Here is an 18,678-nt window from a genome sequence, read left to right on the forward strand (position 1 = left end):
AATTGAAAAAAAAAAGCGAAAATAAAACAAAATAATATCGGTTTTGTTACTGGACAAGGAGGAAACGAAAGAAATGCATGTCTGATGTCTCGGTAAATAATAAGATATCTCGTCATCCCAGCTGAACTTGATCTACAAGAATTCTTTTTCATTATATCATTTGACCATGAACCACACGAAATTGAATGAATGGAGAAAAATGAGCATACTTTTAACCGAATCTTTCCTGACCTTAATTTTCCTATTATCAAAACAGGATCAAAAGTCGTATAAACTTCATTTCTTCCCTGTGTTTAACTTCCAACCAACTCCGGCAATCTTCACCGCCGGAAAGCTTCACCAAAGAGATGAACGTGTGCTTGGTGGCATTTGACTTAAAGCTGGACAGTGTTTAAATCCAAGAGGGGTATTTCAAGCCTGTAGGAAAATAGTGTCTGCTGCTACTGCAACGAATGCCATGGGTAATGAAGTTTCATTTGCTGGATACTCATGTCAGGTCATATCGGCTAAGAAATTCAATTATGCAAGGATAAACTTGCTCCACTGCCTGTGCGGATTAAAAGGCATGTTACAACACATAGCACTGAAAAGAAACTATCAAACAAGATGTTACGCATTGCTGCAGTTTTGAACCACTTACCAGTCTCCCTCCCACCAAATCATAATGTGCATAATGAGGACCTCCAGGTTCTCCAAACACTTTGTAGGTGGCCAAATGCTCAGGGATGAGCTTAACAGTTTCTAATGCATTCAAATCATTATGAGAAAGAAGCAAACGATTGGCATGAATGGAAGACATCTAAGCAAGTTACTGTAGTTTACACACCTTCAACAGCTTCTGGTGGGCATATCAGATCTCGGTCTCCTGCTATGGCTAATACAGGTACTTTGTTCTTATGCAGATGATCCTGGTAGAAAAATTTACCACTCCTGTCACACAACCCACCATTTCGAAAAGCTGTTGTAAGCTGTAAAAGAAGTTTTGCGGGTATGGTACCTGCCAGTAAAATTCAAAACATATATTTACAAAATAGTACAATAGTGATGATAAAAAGAGGGAAACTGACTTAAGATGATCAAATAACAGTTTCAGATTAACAATGGAAAGTCATCCATCTCATTCTCAAGTTTGTATGGGGGTGGGTGAGGGTGGCGAACAAAGTCTGTACAAATCAAGTTATTAAACCAACAGCAGTAACTGCATGCCAGTGCTTGTGAGACAAGCTTAAAATTATAGCCTGTATGGAGACAGATATTGTTTTGACGATCAAATGCATTTGAATAATGGAAAAGAAAAGGAAAGAGAAAAGATGGGTGTGTTAAGTCAACAATCGTTCATTGTCAAAATTGTTTCTTCAATAACAATCCCTTAGATTCATCAATACCAGTTTTCCCTTTTACCCCCCTCCTTGGAAAAGCATATCTCCCAGGTCAACTGCATTAAATTGATGCTTCTTTTTCCCTCGAAATCATTTTGAGGCAGGTCAATGGTGTCTTGAACAACATCCCACTCTTCGTAGGGCCATGTGTGTTGTGTGTATGTTTTAAACGCGGTTCATGAGATTTTCCTCATAAAAACAATATTGCTAAACTTTCCTCTTTCCTTAGAATCCCTGCCCGGTCTCATTACTTAATAGACGGATGTTTTCACCGTTGAACAGATCCCTTCAACTAACCCACTCATTTTCCCATAGTTCTATACTCATCAGTCAACATCAATACCGGGACCTTCTCCATTTATATCTGGGCCTGAGAACAGTTGTGTAATTATGGGACATTTCAACATGGCATGAATGAGTCAGGATTGCATCTATGTCCTGTATGCATAAAATATAAATTTGATTTTCCTCTGAGTCCATATCCCTAATACACTTTTACACTCTCATTTTCATCAATGTATAGCGCCAGTGGAAATATTTATTGATTTCCAACAATTCCATACTAAATCAGTGGTTACTGTTCTCTCTGTCCTCAGTCCATCACAATAAAGAGAATTTGTCATCACCTTACATGACAGAAAAAAGCAGGCTCGAATCCCCATTGATTTAACAGTCTAAACAGAGCAAATATGTTCACACACAGAAAGAGACTAAACTGAAATAGAAAAGAACAGTAACATTTTTGCTCGATAGGAAAGCTGTACTCACAAAAGTTGTTCAAGACAAGCTTTTCCAACAACTCTGGATGCATCATGTCCTGTGCTGATATCAAATCATTAAGCCAAGACAAGACATAAGGAGGGCGGGTTGAAAGAGGATATGCTGCTGACAGCATTGCTCCCAAAGGAACAACAGGTACATTAAGAGCTTGAGCAGGGTCTGCCTATTTGTCAATAGTCTCATTATTAGTATCTTAAACAAGGGTATTCCTCACAAGAATTCAAAAGTAGACAGCCACATCTGACCTAGATAAACAAAAAGATGATGTGCAGAATTTGTTTTCAACTTACAAGGGGCAAAAGCAATTTGAGTCTCGACTTTGAAGGTGTGTAGTTAAGTGATGAAGCTAGAGTACCAATAGCAGCCAATCCAGAGTCTCTTCCTTCATAACCTTGAATATGATAAACAAGAAATGAATATTATTAGTAAAATTATCACACATTTATTTCTTTTTGTATTCAAATCAGGAAATAAAAGAAAAAAGAAACCAGGAGATGGAAAGAAGACATTGTTTCAATTTTATTCCAAGGTTAGTAAATCTTGCAATAAAGGCTAACCATGTTTTCAACAGATAAACTAATTTAGTACATGTTTAATAGACGCAATCATTATTCAATGAAAGCATGGAAAACATTAAATACATATTTTTGAACAAGTGTGGTTTCAGACACTCTCTAACTCTACCATTCTGCAGACTACAGCCTCGTCTAACAAATGCAGCTAGTCATGGGCAGAACATTCTAAAGTATACATATTAAACATGCAGTGTCAGTAGTTTCACCTTCACATCAACTCCAGAGTTGAAAAATTAGGGAAAGAGCTGCATTGAATTCTTTAATTAATCTTATTCTTAAACAGACCCAACATGAGTCTTAAAGTACAGAAAAAAAATTAATTTGCAAATATCACTACCATGCTGCAAGTATCCATAAAGTCATCATGTTTAAATGTAACATGTAATGGTGTAAATTATTTAAACTCAGAAAGCAATCGGGCATTTGTAAGTGCTGTGTGAAGAATCCAGAGGTTGTCATGAGACATTCAGCAAGGTTTTTTTCTCTCTTTTCTATTTTTCTTGCATTGTAATATTTCTTTGGTGACTTAATGCATCTAAAGCTGGCGACAAACAGACTTAGGCTTCATAAAAGTCAATGATCATCTCCACACAAGCTAGCATTCAATTGTTAAGGATTTAGAAACAAGATTAAATGTCTACTAGAAAAGGAAAAGACACTCAAAATATAGATCATGAGAAATAAAAGATAATGCTACAGACAGAGGAATGCACCATCTCTACAATATTCTGATCCATTTGATCTGCTACCTCCAGGGTGGAAGATTTTAGGAGACACTTGAGAAAGCTTCATGTTTTTTCATCTTAAAATTCCTACTACTACATCCAGTTGGGCAAGTTACAAAGAACTTGGATGCTCAAAGATGATCACCTGTCCCACTGAACTTAGTCTTGCTTTCATTTAAAACTTGGACTGGCCTAGTATTTGGGTTATAGGTACTCCTTGTACTTCTCTAATTCCTTGGATACGAGAGAGAATCTCAGGCCCTTCACCAGAAATACTCAATCATGGTTTAAACTTCAAACAAAGATTCTAGCCAGAAGTCTGGTCCAAATTTTTTAACATTTGTAAATGCTAGATGCACATTTGAGGCTTTAGATGAGCAGAAATTTTTTTTATTGATTGGAAGATATAAAAACTTATAAACTTAATTGTGAAGGGAAAATGACTAAACCCAGAGTCCAACATATTATGGGACTTGCATGAGCAACTATAAAGAATATTTTAATGTGTTGGAAAAGCAAGTCTACTAAACCCAGTAACACGGAAACATGCATGCTATGTCCCTTATAAGCAGAAGAGTTTACAGTTACATGACACGCAGTGAGTGATGGTATCTTACTGCATCGTGACAGCATTGCATAGAGCAAGATACCTCCCATGGAGTGTCCAATAGCAAGCAATTTACCATCCTTTGGCTTGGTTTGGGCCCTTATATACTCCATCTACATGGATAAAGGTAAAGCTTATTAACGCAAGAGGAATCACCAAGAATTGTTTATAACCAAATTTCAATGATCATGGTAAAAACAATTATAATCAAAAGGCTAACTGCAAAGACAGAAGGGTGCATAGAGTCTCAGCAAGATAAAATGTCACCTCACCGCAGCAGGAACGTCCTCTTCCAGGTAATTATCGAAGTCCCAGTCATACTTCACAATCAAGTCAAGTTGTTTCTGAAAATCTTCTATGGTTGATGAAAGACGCTCTTGCAAGTCAAACAACTGCGGAGAAACAGATTTTTGACCTTCCTCGATAACATTAACCAGCCCTTGACTCAGATCCCTGAATTGACCAGCAATAGCTGAGTTTTGTCTTGCTTCTAACAAGCTCAAAAGCTTTCCCCTTATCTCGTTCATGCGTTCAGATAATTGAGAATCTTCTAAGATTTTTGCTATCTGATCGACTAGCTTTGCAAACATAATCTTCGATTGACTTTCACTGAGAAAGCCAGAGAGCCTCTCAGACAAACGCATGAAGACTTCTGTCAACTTTGTCACTAGTTTTGATTCATCCCACACAGTTACAATCCCTGCCAGATGCTGGTCCTCTTCAACAAAAGAAACCCTAGAATCTGACACGGGACTGGGAACCTTACTTGGCTGCTGGTCTGTAGACAAAGATCCATTTGCCATACTCTTAGTTACAGCCTCCATCTGCTCAGAGACTTCATGGGCAGCCTGCTGAACAGCTTTGGGAGTTGATCCCTGTACGCTCAAACCAGCACCCCGAACCTCAAGAATCCACGTCTCAAATCCCTGGCCAGACATGTACCGTGCAAAGGAAGACTGCAACCATGAAACGAATGCAAGAGGATAAAGTGTTGCACGGTCGGAAAATACAAAACATGCAAACGAGTAGAATTAATTTTAAGATCCCCCCCTATAAAGAAGAACAGAACAAAATAATAATTCAGCGTTTGTTGGAACAGCAAACCCCTGAAATTTAAATCAAGCTCAGAAGGTAAAACCTGATTCATTGTGTCAAGCGATTTGAAGCAGTTAGAATTTGAATAGGAGATATTCGGAAAGGTCAATCGTAACTAGAAACGACCCAACATTTATTTCGCATTGAAAGCAGCATATACTACAATCAAAAGTATGCTGCTCCGTGCTTTACTAGATAATGCTTTGCATAAAAAAATTAACTACTGCAATGAAATCACATTTATCTTGCTTGAAATGGAATTAAACATGACTTGCAAAGAAGAGTGTTACCCCAGGTGAGAGATCGTAACCAATGGCATTAGTCCCGAGTCCAGACAATAGCAACAGCGGATGATTCCTTGGAGGCGCCTGTAATCAAATAAAAAAATGATTCATAAAGGGAGAAGATTGTAAACGAACTAGAGCATGAAATGTAGACTAAGTACGACCGACCTGAGGAGAAGGGTGGTAGCGCCAGAGAGCGGGACGCCAGTCGGAGTTGGAGACGGAGACATAGTGGAGCTCATCGGCAGTACAAATCGGAGGCTTCTCTGGAACCTTGACGACAGGTTCAGTTGACTCGGAGGAGAACGCTCTCGCTCGGAACGTCGTGGGAGTTGAAATCCTACGGTACGATGATAGTAGTGGTCGTGGAGAAAAAGACCACCGCGCAGAGGAAGCGGTGGCGCGAGAGAGGATGAGATTGGGATTGACGAAGATGAGATTGGCTACGTGTAGGGCGGAACGAATATCTGATTGGATTGTTGTTGCCATTTTTTTTTTCTTCTGTATCTTGTTTCGTGTTTCTTATGTCTTTTGATTTTTAATTAGAAAAGTTGTTGGAGTTGGTTGTGTGTTTTTATGGCCGGTCTCGGATGTTGACTTGCTTTCCCTTTTGCTTTGGGTAGATTTTAATTACGGTGTTATTTAAAAAAAAATTATTTAAAAATATATTAAAATAATATATTTTTTTTTTAATATTAACGTATAATCTAAAATATATAAAAAGAATTTAAAACTTTTTAAAAAAATTTAAAAAACACAACCAACCGCGTAACAAACAGGCTCGCAGGTGCGGCAACGAGGATTAGAAAATGCGGTGAGGTGGGGATGGCTGGTGGTGATAGGGACGGGGTTCTTTTCTTTTCCTTCCCTTCCCTTCTTCCTGCGATTCCTATCATCTTTGCTTGTTCGCTTGTCCGTTATCTCCCCTTTTGTCGCTGTGGGCCACAAGAGTCTCACAAAAGCCCATGACGTTCACCGTTCTGCAAACTTTCATACAAGATAAGAATAAGATTCCTCCTTTCCCTTCTTTTGCTCCCCTAAAAATTTTAATTTAATTATTTACCATACAGGTTGTGAAAAAGATATATGGTTCAGTAGATTAATTAAACCGAAATAAAATTGTTTTATAGAAAGAAAGATAAATAAAAAATAGTAAGATGAGAATAAAATGGATGAGGTTACGGGTAAGAGGAGAAAATTGGGGAGGGCCAGTTTGATTTGCTTTTCGTTTTTTTATTTCTGGAATTGAAAATGAAATACACTCTGACCACGTGATGAACGAGGAATATTACTAATTTCAAACCAGCACGCATGTAAAGTTACCCCATCAAAACAAAAGCTAAAAGTTAAATATTTTACTGTATAAATTTGCACAGTAAAATTACGATTTTGTTTTTAATTGAAAACATTGGTTGGCTTTGTTTCTGAGACATTAAAATATTTTCCATGAGACTCGTTAGTTACTGTAAAAATAACAGGGTTAGATTGACTCTTTGTGTTTTTATTTCACAGTGTAATTATCTTACTATTCTTGGTAGCAAAAAAACATTGATCTCTGGTTAAGAAGTTTTTTAATCTTTGATTTAATTTTCAAGCAATTAAATTACGTAATTGCCCTTGTAATGTAAAATCCCTGCCTTTTATTACGGGATTTTTTATGTTTTGTATTTGATTATTTAATAGTTATTGAATTTCATTAAAAGCAGCAAACTTATGGATTACGTCATTGCCCTTGTAATGTAAAATCCCTGCCTTTTATTACGGGATTTTTTATGTTTTATATTTGATTATTTAATAGTTATTGAATTACATTAAAAGCAGCAAACTAATTCCATAAATAAAATGAAAAAAATAAGTCCGAGAGAACATGAGTAGTATTAAAAAAGTTCAGATGACACATTCGGTGATATCTAATGTCTAAACCATTGTTAGGGCGGCAATCAAAACATCTCGTATCCCCCTTTTATTTTTATTTTTCCTTTCCTTTACTTGATTTTCATGTTGATATTAAATAAAAAAAACAACCCTTAAAGTTTGTTATCCTCGAAATTTCATCATTATTCTCTTTATTATAATTTTTTTATTTATAATAATTCTGTTTATTTATAATAATTTATAAAGTTATGAATTTTTTTAAATCTTACCCTCAATAAATATTTTTATCTGTCAGATTTGGTTTTTATTATCTTGATTATTATTTATTTTATTTTATATGTTTTTTTAAAAAAATTATAATTTCAACATTTTTTATTTTTTTTTCAAACATAATCCTTTTTTATTATTGTTTTTTCCTTGCATATATTTTTTTTATAATGATTTGTTTATTATTGCTTCACCCTCTAACATTTAATTAGTCAAGTGTTTAGCTTCATAATTGAGTTCAGAACTTGAGTTTAATAGGTTACAGGATTAAAAAAATAATTTTGATTTATGAAGTTGATATAAGATTTTTTGATTTTTTTCTCTTTTTTTTAAGATATTTTGCCATCTTCAGCATTTTATTATTTTTTCACTCTCTACTATATTTTTTAGTTGTTTTAAAAATAGTACATGTTACCTTGAATTTTATTTTTTTGGTCTTTGTTAAATTTAGTTTTTATAGAAGAATTTTGTTTTTAAATTAAATTAATTAATATGAAATAAAATAAACAAGCACAAAATCAAAATCTGAGCTGAAATCCAAAATTCTTGCTTGTATATAATTCATTTTTTTATTTTTGTAATTTTCATATTATATAATTTAAAAAACAGTTATCACACAACTATTAGCTTATATGTACTCAAACTAATTAGTTTGAATTGTTTATATAATTACACAATTGCATAAAACATATCATCTCAGATTATTTGTTTTTTTTATACGATATAAAGATATTGTAGAATAATGTTATCGGTTTTTTTCATAAAGGTTTGATTTTAAATGAGCGCAGATGCCAAAATCGCCAGCCTGAGAAAAAAAACTATTAATTTCATAGGACCGAAGCCCAAGGAATTTGACTTTACGACCCAATCCATGGTCCAGTTTCGGAGTTGAAAAACCAGGCCCACTTTCACCCCCATTTTTTTTCTTTTCGTCCTCAGACCCCGTTCTTCTTTTTACCTGAAAAAAACTCGCAGAAGGTTTTGGCCGCTCTCCCAGCTCGATCGGTGCAGCAGTCAGCAAGTCTCTCTCTTTCGAAGAAATTTTTGAGATTATTGAAAATAAGTTGACGATGAGTGGAAATAAAGAAGAGAGTGAGGTTGAAGTGAAGAGCGTGTTCATAGGAGCAGGATGCAACAGAGTAGTGAATAACGTTTCTTGGGGCGCCTCTGATTTGGTTTCCTTCGGTTCCCAGAATGCTGTCGCTATTTTCTGTCCCAAGGTATCTTTCTTCCTCATATTCTCTGACTATCAGACTGTAACCTTGTTGTAGTGGCATTCTTAACAAACCTGGCTTTTTTTTTCTGCGGGATAGACTGCTCAGATTCTGACCACACTTCCTGGTCACAAGGCCTCTGTCAACTGCACTCACTGGATTCCAAGCACAAAGTTTGCTTTTAAAGGTTCTTTCTTTTTATGTGTTCCTGGGCTGTTCTTAGTTGTTTACTGCACAAAGCTTTATGTATGACTAGTGTTCTATTTGGATTCCGAGAGATGTTTAAAAAGTCAAGAAGTTTGAAAATTCTGCTTTCTGTTAACTATTTAGTTTTGCTAATTCAATACAAAGATTTTTGGAATTCTTACTTCATAGGCCAGTTAAGATTACATTTTTGTAAAATCCTAATGAAATTTGTTGTTTTTGCTGGCAGCAAAACAATTAGACCGTCATTACCTGCTTTCTGGAGACACTGATGGTGCTATTATTCTATGGGAGTTAACTCTTGCAGACAAAAAGGTAATCTGTTTCTTCTCTTCTTCTTATGTTTTGGTGTTGATGATTCAATCCAAAATCGGTTTCATTTCATGGGAATTTGGTAAAGTTTTTTCCGTTATTTTATTGCTTACCTATATAACTTGTTGAATCATGAACATCCGGAATCATAATCAATAGCTATGATGTTTTGTTTTAGGTAGTTGTTACTTTGTGTAGTGTTTAAATAACTCTGGGCATCTCTTACTTTTAGAAAGCAATTCAGTAACTTATATTCTATAATTTTCTTTTTTCATCATTGAGTTTCTTTTATTTTCAGTGGAGGCAAGTGTTGCAGTTGCCACAATCACACAAGAAGGGGGTTACATGCATAACTGGAATTATGGTTTCTGAAACAGATGCAATTTTCGCATCGACTTCTTCTGATGGTACAGTTTATGTGTGGGAACTGGTCCTACCTTCTACTGCTGGGGGTAAGCAAGTAAAAAATTTTCAACTGTTTCATTTTCATTGCTATTGAAATTTAAGGCCAAACAATGTTTAGTTTGCTTGTTCTTGACATTGTTATAAACCAGACAAGAGCTTGCTATGGAGACGACATATGATGGAGATTGTTTTGTCAATTAGAACTTTCTTAGTTGACCAATGCGTGTTTTCCATGTATATAATACCTTGTTGAACTATCTATACAAACTTCCAGTTGCCTTATTACTCTTAAAAATTTTGTGTGAACATATTGCATAGAAATGGCTATTATAATCAAGCTACAGAGTTTGGTTGCAGTTTGACATCTTAAATGTTGATTGAATTCAATAACCCCAATCTATATTGTGTACAGATCATGGCTTCTCTACAACATTTATCCTAACTTAGCCTCTTTGTTGTCATCATTGATGAGATTGAACTAATTGCTCTTTATGATGCTTAAAGCTCTATTCACTTGTTTTAGGTGAATGTAAATTGTCATGTCTGGAGACCCTATTTGTTGGTTCAAAGCCTATGGTGGCTCTTTCGTTGGCAGAATTGCCTGGAAATTCTGGGCATATGGTCCTTGCTATGGGGGGATTGGATAACAAAATTCATCTTTACTGTGGGGAGAGGACAGGAAAGGTAACCAACTCTGAATCTAAGCCTGCCTATTTTCCAGCACAAAATATTTTCTGTGCATCTCAAACATGCTGGTTTTCTTTTCTTATGTGTCCAGTTTGTTCATGCTTGCGATTTGAAAGCACATACAGATTGGATCAGGAGTTTGGACTTCTCATTGCCCATATGTAATGACGAAGCAAACAGCATCCTGCTTGTAAGTTCGTCTCAGGACAAAGGCATACGCATATGGAAGATGACCCTTAGGGGTTCACTGACCAACAACCAGGGTACATATAGGAAAGAGGAAATAAGCCTGGCATCTTATATTGAGGGTCCTGTACTTGTTGCTGGCTCTTCCTCCTATCAGATATCTTTAGAGTCTCTCTTAATTGGACATGAAGATTGGGTGTATTCAGTGGAGTGGCAGCCCCCTTCAATTACTTCTGTAGAAGAAACTACCTACCATCAACCACAAAGCATTCTGTCTGCTTCAATGGACAAGACAATGATGATCTGGCAACCTGAAAGGAAAACTGGTATCTGGATGAATGTAGTCACTGTTGGGGAGTTAAGTCATTCTGCTCTAGGATTTTATGGGGGCCACTGGAGCCCAGATGGAAATGCAATTCTAGCACATGGATATGGTGGGGCTTTCCATCTATGGAAAAATGTTGGTGTTGATGTGGATCATTGGCAACCACAGAAAGTTCCATCTGGGCACTTTGCTGCAGTGACGGATATTGCATGGGCGAGGTCTGGAGAATACATGGTATCAGTTAGTCTTGACCAGGTAATGTTTTGTTCATGATTTAGGAACTGTTTCATGACATATTTTTCCTTATTGCGAGTCTGCAAAGTTCTTTCCAGTTAATTTTAACAGGCTAAAACGATATTAAATATACAAAATGGAAAGTTAATCTGGTAACATGCAGTGAGCCATTTGATGGACCAATAGAATCTTGAAACTTGACATGAATAAGAAAAGTCTCTCAAACAAAGAGGTATAACAATGATCAATATCAGAGTGCTTTATAAATATGTTTTCTCTCATGTACTCTTACTGTTGTTTAAGTAGACACTAGATAGTATGTGTAACGATATGAATAATGCTTCTACATATGAATGGGGCTGTGTGGATCACAAAAGTTGGGGCATACATGGCAACAGGAACATCTATTTGACTTATCATAACTGAAGTTCTTGTCCAAAAAAAAAAATACTGTAAGCAAAAGCATCAGAAAAGAAAATTCACACCCACTTCGGTTTTATCTTGTTAGCAAGTTGCCTGCGAATTTAAGGAAGAGAAATTACTTAGCCTTTTAAAGTTTTCTATTTTTAGAAAAAAAGAAAAGAAAAGAAAAAGAATAGTTATGGGAAGAGCTTAAAAGTAGCAACCTTGAAGACGTTCATGATAAAAGTTGAATTATTGAATTTTTGTAAGTGTTATTCTCGTATTATTGCTTAGTAAAACTGGTTGTTTACCCCTAATAAAAATTATTTCGTGATTTTGCATACATACATCTGAGTTTTACATGTTACTTCAGTCACTTTTGACAAATAGTTTTCATTTCAGACAACTCGTATTTTTGCTCCATGGCAAAACAGTGCTTCTCTCACAGACGAGGAATCCTGGCATGAAATTGCTCGCCCTCAGATTCATGGCCATGACATCAATTGTGTGACCATCATCCAAGGAAAGGGGAACCATCGTTTTGTTGGTGGAGCTGACGAGAAAGTTGCTAGAGTGTTTGAAGCTCCTTTATCTTTTTTGAAGACACTGAATCTTGCCACTTGTCAAAAGTCTAGTTTTCCTGAAAACCTTCAACTTGATGTTCAGATTTTAGGTGCAAATATGTCCGCTCTTGGCCTGTCTCAGAAGCCTATTTATGTTAACAGTGAGTGTCTCTCCCCCTCTCTATATATGTATGTCAGTGTGTAGTACATAAAATCTCTGCATGTACTAATCTTGCAGTTTAATAATATCTGCAACAATTTGAAAGTCTTGGACATGGTTTGCTTCTTCTAGATGAATTAAAAATGTCAAATACTCGATGCATTCTTAGATTATGGAACTGACAGTTTCAAGCATTCTGAGAGGGAAAAGTTTTTACTTCTCTTCATGTGACATTTTAAATTGCTACAGCATATCTAGTGCAATGAAAGTTTGCAAGGTACATAGTTACTATAAATGAAAGAGGCACTGTATTAGCCTCTTTAGCCATTCTTGCAATCGTATTCTTATGCCAGTCAGCCTTTTGTTTTATGTGGACTTGGTTGATGCATCCCTACCTTGCTCCCACTCTTGAGCTCCACCCTCCAGATCTATAGATACACATGTTCCAGCACATTGTGTCTGCAAGTGTGCACGCATGCCTGTGCATGTATTTGCCTAACAAATAAGACTAGAACCTGTTACCGGGTATGAAAGTGAAAAGGTCTTGGTTTTGAAATAGAAGGGGTGAAATTGTTGGGTAACAATTTCATTAAAAAAACCAGAAGGGAGGACTGGTTTCAAATTCTTCGTCTGGACCATGCTTTGTTGGGGCCATAATTAGATAAAGGCTCTTCATTGTCAGTAATAAAAACAAAACAAAATTAATGACAAGCCATTTTTTGTTATAGATATCTATCTCTCAAACTGATGGTGGTTTCACACTACTTTTTCATAAGAGAAGACCAAGATTTCATGCAACTAGCAACAAGTGCAAGTTTCCAACTAAAAGCATTTTAACTGATGTTTTTGTTTTGCAGCTGTGCAGGAGACTCCAGAAAGGAATGAGAATGATGGTCTCGATACCCTTGAAAGCATTCCTGATGCAGTTCCAGTTGTGTTCACTGAACCTCCCATTGAAGATCAGCTGGCATACCACACATTATGGCCAGAGTCGCACAAACTTTATGGTCATGGAAATGAGCTTTTTTCCCTAAGCTGTGATCACGAGGGGAAGCTTGTCGCTTCCTCGTGTAAGGTATATGCTTATAATACCAAATTTACTTTTGTTTTAAACTCTAGTGTGAACTTCAACAAAAATACCCTTAGGCATGGGAAAGGAGAAATTTTTTTGCTTATAGCTGTCCTTGTTGCGACCAGTATCCTACTTAATTTCCAAATAAAGATGGAGAAAAAATTACAGGACTCTTATTCCAGTCATGTTCCTTCCAATTTTTCTGTGTTTAGTTTGATTCAGCATTTTAGCTGCAAAAGTACTTACCCTTGGGTGGATGGCAATTGCTTGAGTGCTTTACTTCAGCCGTGAGCGTTCATGTTGGGAGAGACATTTCTGGGAAACATGGTCGATAATTGCTCTGGTGCAAAGTATGTATTGTAACTGGAGAAGATATTATATCATTCAAGAGAATACTTGTTCTTTAGAAGTGATTGCACCCAATAAACATGCTGGAATATTATATCCATTGGCTTCCATAGTAACATTTATATGAAACTAATCTGGTCTCATTTTCACTGCTATTGGGAACAGTAGCGTTTCATAAACGTAACTTATTTGGGAACTCAAAGAAGTGTGAAGGAAGAAAATCTTTTTATTTGAAGTTGAAGTGGACCAGTAATGAACCAGGAGGGCAGCTCATTTGAATACATCAAAGAAGTTAATTTAAACTGGAGAATATATTATAAACTCAAACTAGTATGAGTGGCTCTCTTGCAACAACTTGTATGGAGTGGCATTCTTTCCACTACATGTATGGATTTTTAGGCAAGTGCATATGATTGTTCTAAAATTGCCACTGCAAACACACAGGATGGTTTGGGTGTTGTAAATTTTTAATTGTATATTTTATGTTTTGCAGGCCCAGTCTGCCATGGTAGCAGAAATATGGCTATGGCAAGTGGGCTCCTGGAAGGCAGTTGGTCGTTTGCAGGCACATAGCTTAACAGTGACACAAATGGAATTCTCTCGTGATGACAGTATGCTTTTGGCTGTGTCAAGAGATAGGCAGTTCTCCGTTTTCACAATCAAAAGAACAGGTACCCCTTATCATGAATTTATATGCTACTCTTCAGTGTCATCATCCTTGTACTTGTGGATAATTAAGGCTAAAGCATGTGCTATATGGAAATGGACAGAAGAGAGATTTGCTTGAAAGTGAATAGCAAGAGTAAAATAATTTTTATGTTTTTCTTTTGTTTTCTTTTGAAGATCTGGATGAAGGCTGACAACAGCAGAACTTTAGACTTGTCTAGAATGTCATACTTCATTGCAGTTGGTTCCGTGGATCATTGCTTTTCTGTTGTTGACATATGACTCAGTACTTATACCACTGCATCTTCCAGGGCATTTGATTGCATTTTCCATGTTTGTTTCTTTCATCCAAAATGAGATGTTAAAAAGTCAGTGCAATTTATTTCATTTTCCTCACTCAGCAATGAATTGGACTCCGAAACTATTCTCTGGGGATGAAAGTACACGGTTCTTCAGAAACATGATGGGATTAATTTTATGTGTAAACTTGCCTTTATAATTCAAGACTCCATGAAACTTCATAGCATGCTATGATCGAATCTTTTATTCGTGATATTTGTATAGGCACAGATGAAGTTAGTTATCAGCTTCTAGCAAGACAGGAGGCACACAAGAGAATTATATGGTCTTGTTCCTGGAACCCGTTTGGTCACCAATTTGCAACTGGTTCCAGGGACAAGACAGTGAAGATCTGGGCCGTAGAGCAAGACTCATCAGTTAAACAGATGATGACTTTGCCACAGTTCAGCAGCAGTGTCACTGCCCTGTCATGGGTCGGTATTGATCGTCAAAGTAATCATGGGCTTCTTGCTGTTGGAATGGAAAATGGACTCATCGAATTGTGGAGTCTTACCACCAACAAGAGTGCAGCTGCCAATCTTGCAGTCCGGTTCGATACTTCATTGTGCCATGTGTCTTCAGTGAATCGACTGTCATGGAGAAACCCTGAAAAGAGTGAAGAACGCAGGCGAATGCAACTGGCTTCTTGTGGAGCTGATCAATGTGTGAGAGTGTTTGATGTGATTACTAAGTAAACAAGTTATTATTTTTTTCTTATCTCTTAACAATTTTTTATGTATCAATTAATGACACGTTCTAATTTCCTAAGTTGTCTGATTTATGTTTTTCCTTTTCGTGTCCCGTGTCAGCTTGACAAAGATCACATGAAACCGATCCATTTCTTTTTCCTGAATTTTCTATGTAACATACTATGCAGAGGCTAATTCTAGGTTTTGTAATTCCAGGGTGTTTTATCCACCTTTTATTAATCAGTGATTAGAAGTGCTAAATAATCTACTTAGCCAGCGGTCATAATATAAAATTGCAATTTTAAGCAGCTATTTCATAAACCAGCCATTGATAGTGGCAAAGAGGTGGAAGCCCTCTCCTCAGGCGCGAATGTGAAGCTTCAACGATTTTATATATATATTTAACCATAAAAAAATAAAAATAAAATAAAAAAAAAAACCCAAGGATACCTCTCTAGTCTCCTCGCATTCAAGGATGGCATGAGAATTGTAGGCGCAGTCATTATTTTCTTTGCTTTCTCAGCAAGCACGCCTGGGCACCAGGTCAATTTTTGAGCATTGAATGTTAGATTGTCAAAGATCACAATCTATTGCTCTAGGCCACCCAAACCCTTTAAAGAGATGCTTAGCCACTGTAAACAATTCGTCTGAAATGCTACTGCCAGCGCTTCTTCTTCTTCTTCTTCGTCTTTGGCGAAAGAGAGGCTCAAATCTAAGAACATGGAGACACAGGATACAGATACTTGTTAAACTAGAAGCTCATTGCCATTAGCGTTATTTGCGCAATTACAAATTACAAAATAATAAAAATAAAAGCCATTGAAATACTGCGATCCAACTCGGGTTATCATACAGAATATTTTTCGCTTGATATCCTCTCTCTTTTGAGCTGCCCCCTTAATTGTAAATAATTAAATATTTCGCTTTGTTGGGGATGATGGCTCGGGATGACGGACAAAAAGGGTCCTCGTTTGGCACCTGAGAAAGAAAAGAGATTATCCTTCCTAACATTCCACACTTATAATTTACTATATATAATTAATCAATGCTATTCAAACAAAAACTTAAATTAACAGATCAACATCCATCCTTCCACATTTCCACACTCCTACGTTATCTTATCCATCCTCTCCTCTCTCTCTCTCTCTCTCTCTCTCTCTCTCTCTCTCTCTCTCTTTTTATTAACAAATAGAGCCTTGTTAGGAGAGATGGAATATGAAGAGAATGGGTGATGAGATACTTTCCTTGTTTGCTACAATGGATAGAGAACTAAAGATGGATTCTTCTTATCTTTCCTTGCAAATAAATTTACGATCCAACTGAATTTGGAGAGATCGAGTGCCATCATTTTTTTTTCCCTTGTCTGTTAGTCAGATTTGATGGATGGATTAACGTCCATCTTTCTCCTCAGCATCATCCCCTTTTGTCCTTTCTAACCACTTACTATAAGAAAGTAAGAAACTCTAGAATGCGCGCTCTTTCACTGTTCAGCTACAATATTCACAAGCACGCGAAACATTATGGATATATTTTGTATTTTTTAATAATTTATTTTGATCTTTAAATTTTTATTTTAGCTATTTAATCCTAATTAATTCTTCAGTAATAGTGGAATTAAAAGAAAATGAACTCAATTGAAACGGGCATCAAACATGAATGACGTGTCAGAAAGTTTTTAAAAAATACACTTAGATTCTTAAACTTTAAAAATAACACAAATTAGATCATTTAGATTCCTTTAGATATCAAAAAAATCAGTTTTTATACAAAATTTTATTTATAATAATTTCCAGTTCCTGATTAGAAAAAAAAAAGAGAATGGTCACTAGATTCTAGTAATAAGAGAGAAAGTCATAGTTCAAATCATTTACAACCATCAAAATGGATTTTTTTTGTCTTCATAGGTTCTACGAGATAAGAGGGGCTTGATAAAGGTTGTTTAGAACTTCAATGTTGCCTAAAGATAAATCTACCCTTGCTAGATTTCATGTTTATGGACTTTTTTTATATATATTTTTTGAATTAATGGATTGATTTATGAGTGTTCAAAGGATTTGGTAAGGTGTTTCTAGATTGAAACGACTTAAGAATTGGGTTATATTTTATAAAAGAGACGTTGTCTTGATTTCTGGCCACCATTTTGTAGCCAAATTATGGACTCGCAAACGATAAGTCATTTGAATATATATAAACAAAAAAACAAACTTAGGTGTGCGGGTTTGAAGGCTCGTCCACATGCCTAGGATTTTCCTTGCAATGGCTTGAAAGCGTTGGGCCATGAGCCCGAGAACCTAGGTTATATTTTGGCCCCTTTTTAAGGTTAAATATAAATTTTTTAAAAAATACTTAACCCGGTTGTGTTCATGACTTAGAGTACAAGTTTGACGAATTAAGCCACAATATCGGCTATTTTATTTCAAATATTGATTTTCTTAATTGATATATTTTTTAATGTCTTTTTTCATAAATAATTTTTAAATTCATGTTTCAATTAATATCTCTCCTTTGTGATTTTTTTTAACATTTTTTGGATAAAAACTTCATTTTAACGGTGTTGTCTATATTTAGTTTTTAAAAAGATTATTCCCATTAATCTCTATTTTTTTTATCTTTTATATAGATTAACTTTATTTAAAAAATAAAAAATATTTATCTTCATATAATATTTCTAATATATGTAGCCTTGCATTATTTTCTTCTTCTTTTATTAAATCAATTTAATGTGTGTCTATTTCTATTATTGATTGATTGAATAAAAAATAAAATTTAATAAGCAAATTTAGCAAGCACAATCAAGTAAATAATTTATCTTACGAGATTAAAAATCTTGATTTATATATGTCTCTTGATTTTTTTAGTTTTGTTTTTAGTTATCAATAATGACTTTTTTCCCCGTTTATTGACACTATTTAATTTTTATGTATAAAAACACATTGAAAAAATCAGTATATACAACTTTTTTGTAGGAAAAAAATAATTGGCCCGCAGAAGAGCGCGAGTCAAATAGCTAGTTAAAAGAAACTAAAAGAGGTGTTTTTGTTTTTATTGTTCACCTACTCACACAACACCGTGGATTGAAGCAGGCTTTTTTAGTTTTTAATTTAGTTTTCAAGTTTTTATTTTGTACGATTTATCCCTTTTGAACCAAAATTAGCATCCAATTGTATATTGTTTTTTAGAAGGGAGGGTTGAATTGAAAGATAAAGGACTAAAGTATATAAAAAAAAACAAGTAGAATAGGTGGTGGATTTGAAATTTGTTTCCATAGTTCATTTTAGTCCCTCA

The 18,678-nt window shown here is 35.5% G+C and overlaps 2 protein-coding genes and 1 long non-coding RNA gene across 6 annotated transcripts; 1 reads left to right on the forward strand and 2 right to left on the reverse strand.

The window, feature by feature from the left end:
- Nucleotides 1-85: 85 nt before the first annotated feature.
- On the reverse strand, nt 86-6,012 carry LOC133695926 (uncharacterized). 3 transcript variants are annotated; one of them, XM_062117905.1, is made up of 9 exons: nt 5,614-6,012; nt 5,452-5,529; nt 4,339-5,022; nt 4,110-4,179; nt 2,450-2,550; nt 2,148-2,322; nt 827-997; nt 641-741; nt 86-547 (listed from the first exon to the last, which is right to left on the reverse strand). In XM_062117905.1, the coding sequence occupies exons 1-9, from the start codon at nt 5,932-5,934 to the stop codon at nt 488-490; spliced, it is 1,761 nt and encodes a 586-aa protein (XP_061973889.1). In that variant the 5' UTR covers nt 5,935-6,012; the 3' UTR covers nt 86-487. The 3 variants fall into 3 exon arrangements, with proteins under 3 accessions (XP_061973889.1, XP_061973887.1, XP_061973890.1); XM_062117903.1 differs by having other exon boundaries at nt 4,077-4,179; nt 5,614-6,011; XM_062117906.1 differs by lacking the exons at nt 5,452-5,529; nt 5,614-6,012 and adding an exon at nt 5,205-5,439 and having other exon boundaries at nt 4,077-4,179.
- A 2,519-nt stretch (nt 6,013-8,531) lies between these two features.
- Nucleotides 8,532-15,472, forward strand: LOC133697536 (elongator complex protein 2). 2 transcript variants are annotated; one of them, XM_062120165.1, is made up of 10 exons: nt 8,532-8,807; nt 8,901-8,988; nt 9,235-9,320; nt 9,616-9,769; nt 10,246-10,406; nt 10,501-11,175; nt 11,959-12,280; nt 13,137-13,354; nt 14,193-14,370; nt 14,930-15,472. In XM_062120165.1, the coding sequence occupies exons 1-10, from the start codon at nt 8,658-8,660 to the stop codon at nt 15,397-15,399; spliced, it is 2,502 nt and encodes an 833-aa protein (XP_061976149.1). In that variant the 5' UTR covers nt 8,532-8,657; the 3' UTR covers nt 15,400-15,472. The 2 variants fall into 2 exon arrangements, with proteins under 2 accessions (XP_061976149.1, XP_061976150.1); XM_062120166.1 differs by lacking the exon at nt 8,901-8,988 and having other exon boundaries at nt 8,670-8,807.
- Nucleotides 15,473-15,705: 233 nt separating this feature from the next.
- On the reverse strand, nt 15,706-16,871 carry LOC133697537 (uncharacterized). The gene is made up of 2 exons (XR_009842893.1): nt 16,247-16,871; nt 15,706-16,105 (listed from the first exon to the last, which is right to left on the reverse strand). It is a non-coding gene; the product is annotated as an uncharacterized LOC133697537 (long non-coding RNA).
- Nucleotides 16,872-18,678: the final 1,807 nt, after the last annotated feature.

This window comes from Populus nigra, chromosome 6, assembly GCF_951802175.1.
Source record: "Populus nigra chromosome 6, ddPopNigr1.1, whole genome shotgun sequence".
Classification (NCBI taxonomy): Eukaryota; Viridiplantae; Streptophyta; class Magnoliopsida; order Malpighiales; family Salicaceae; genus Populus; species Populus nigra.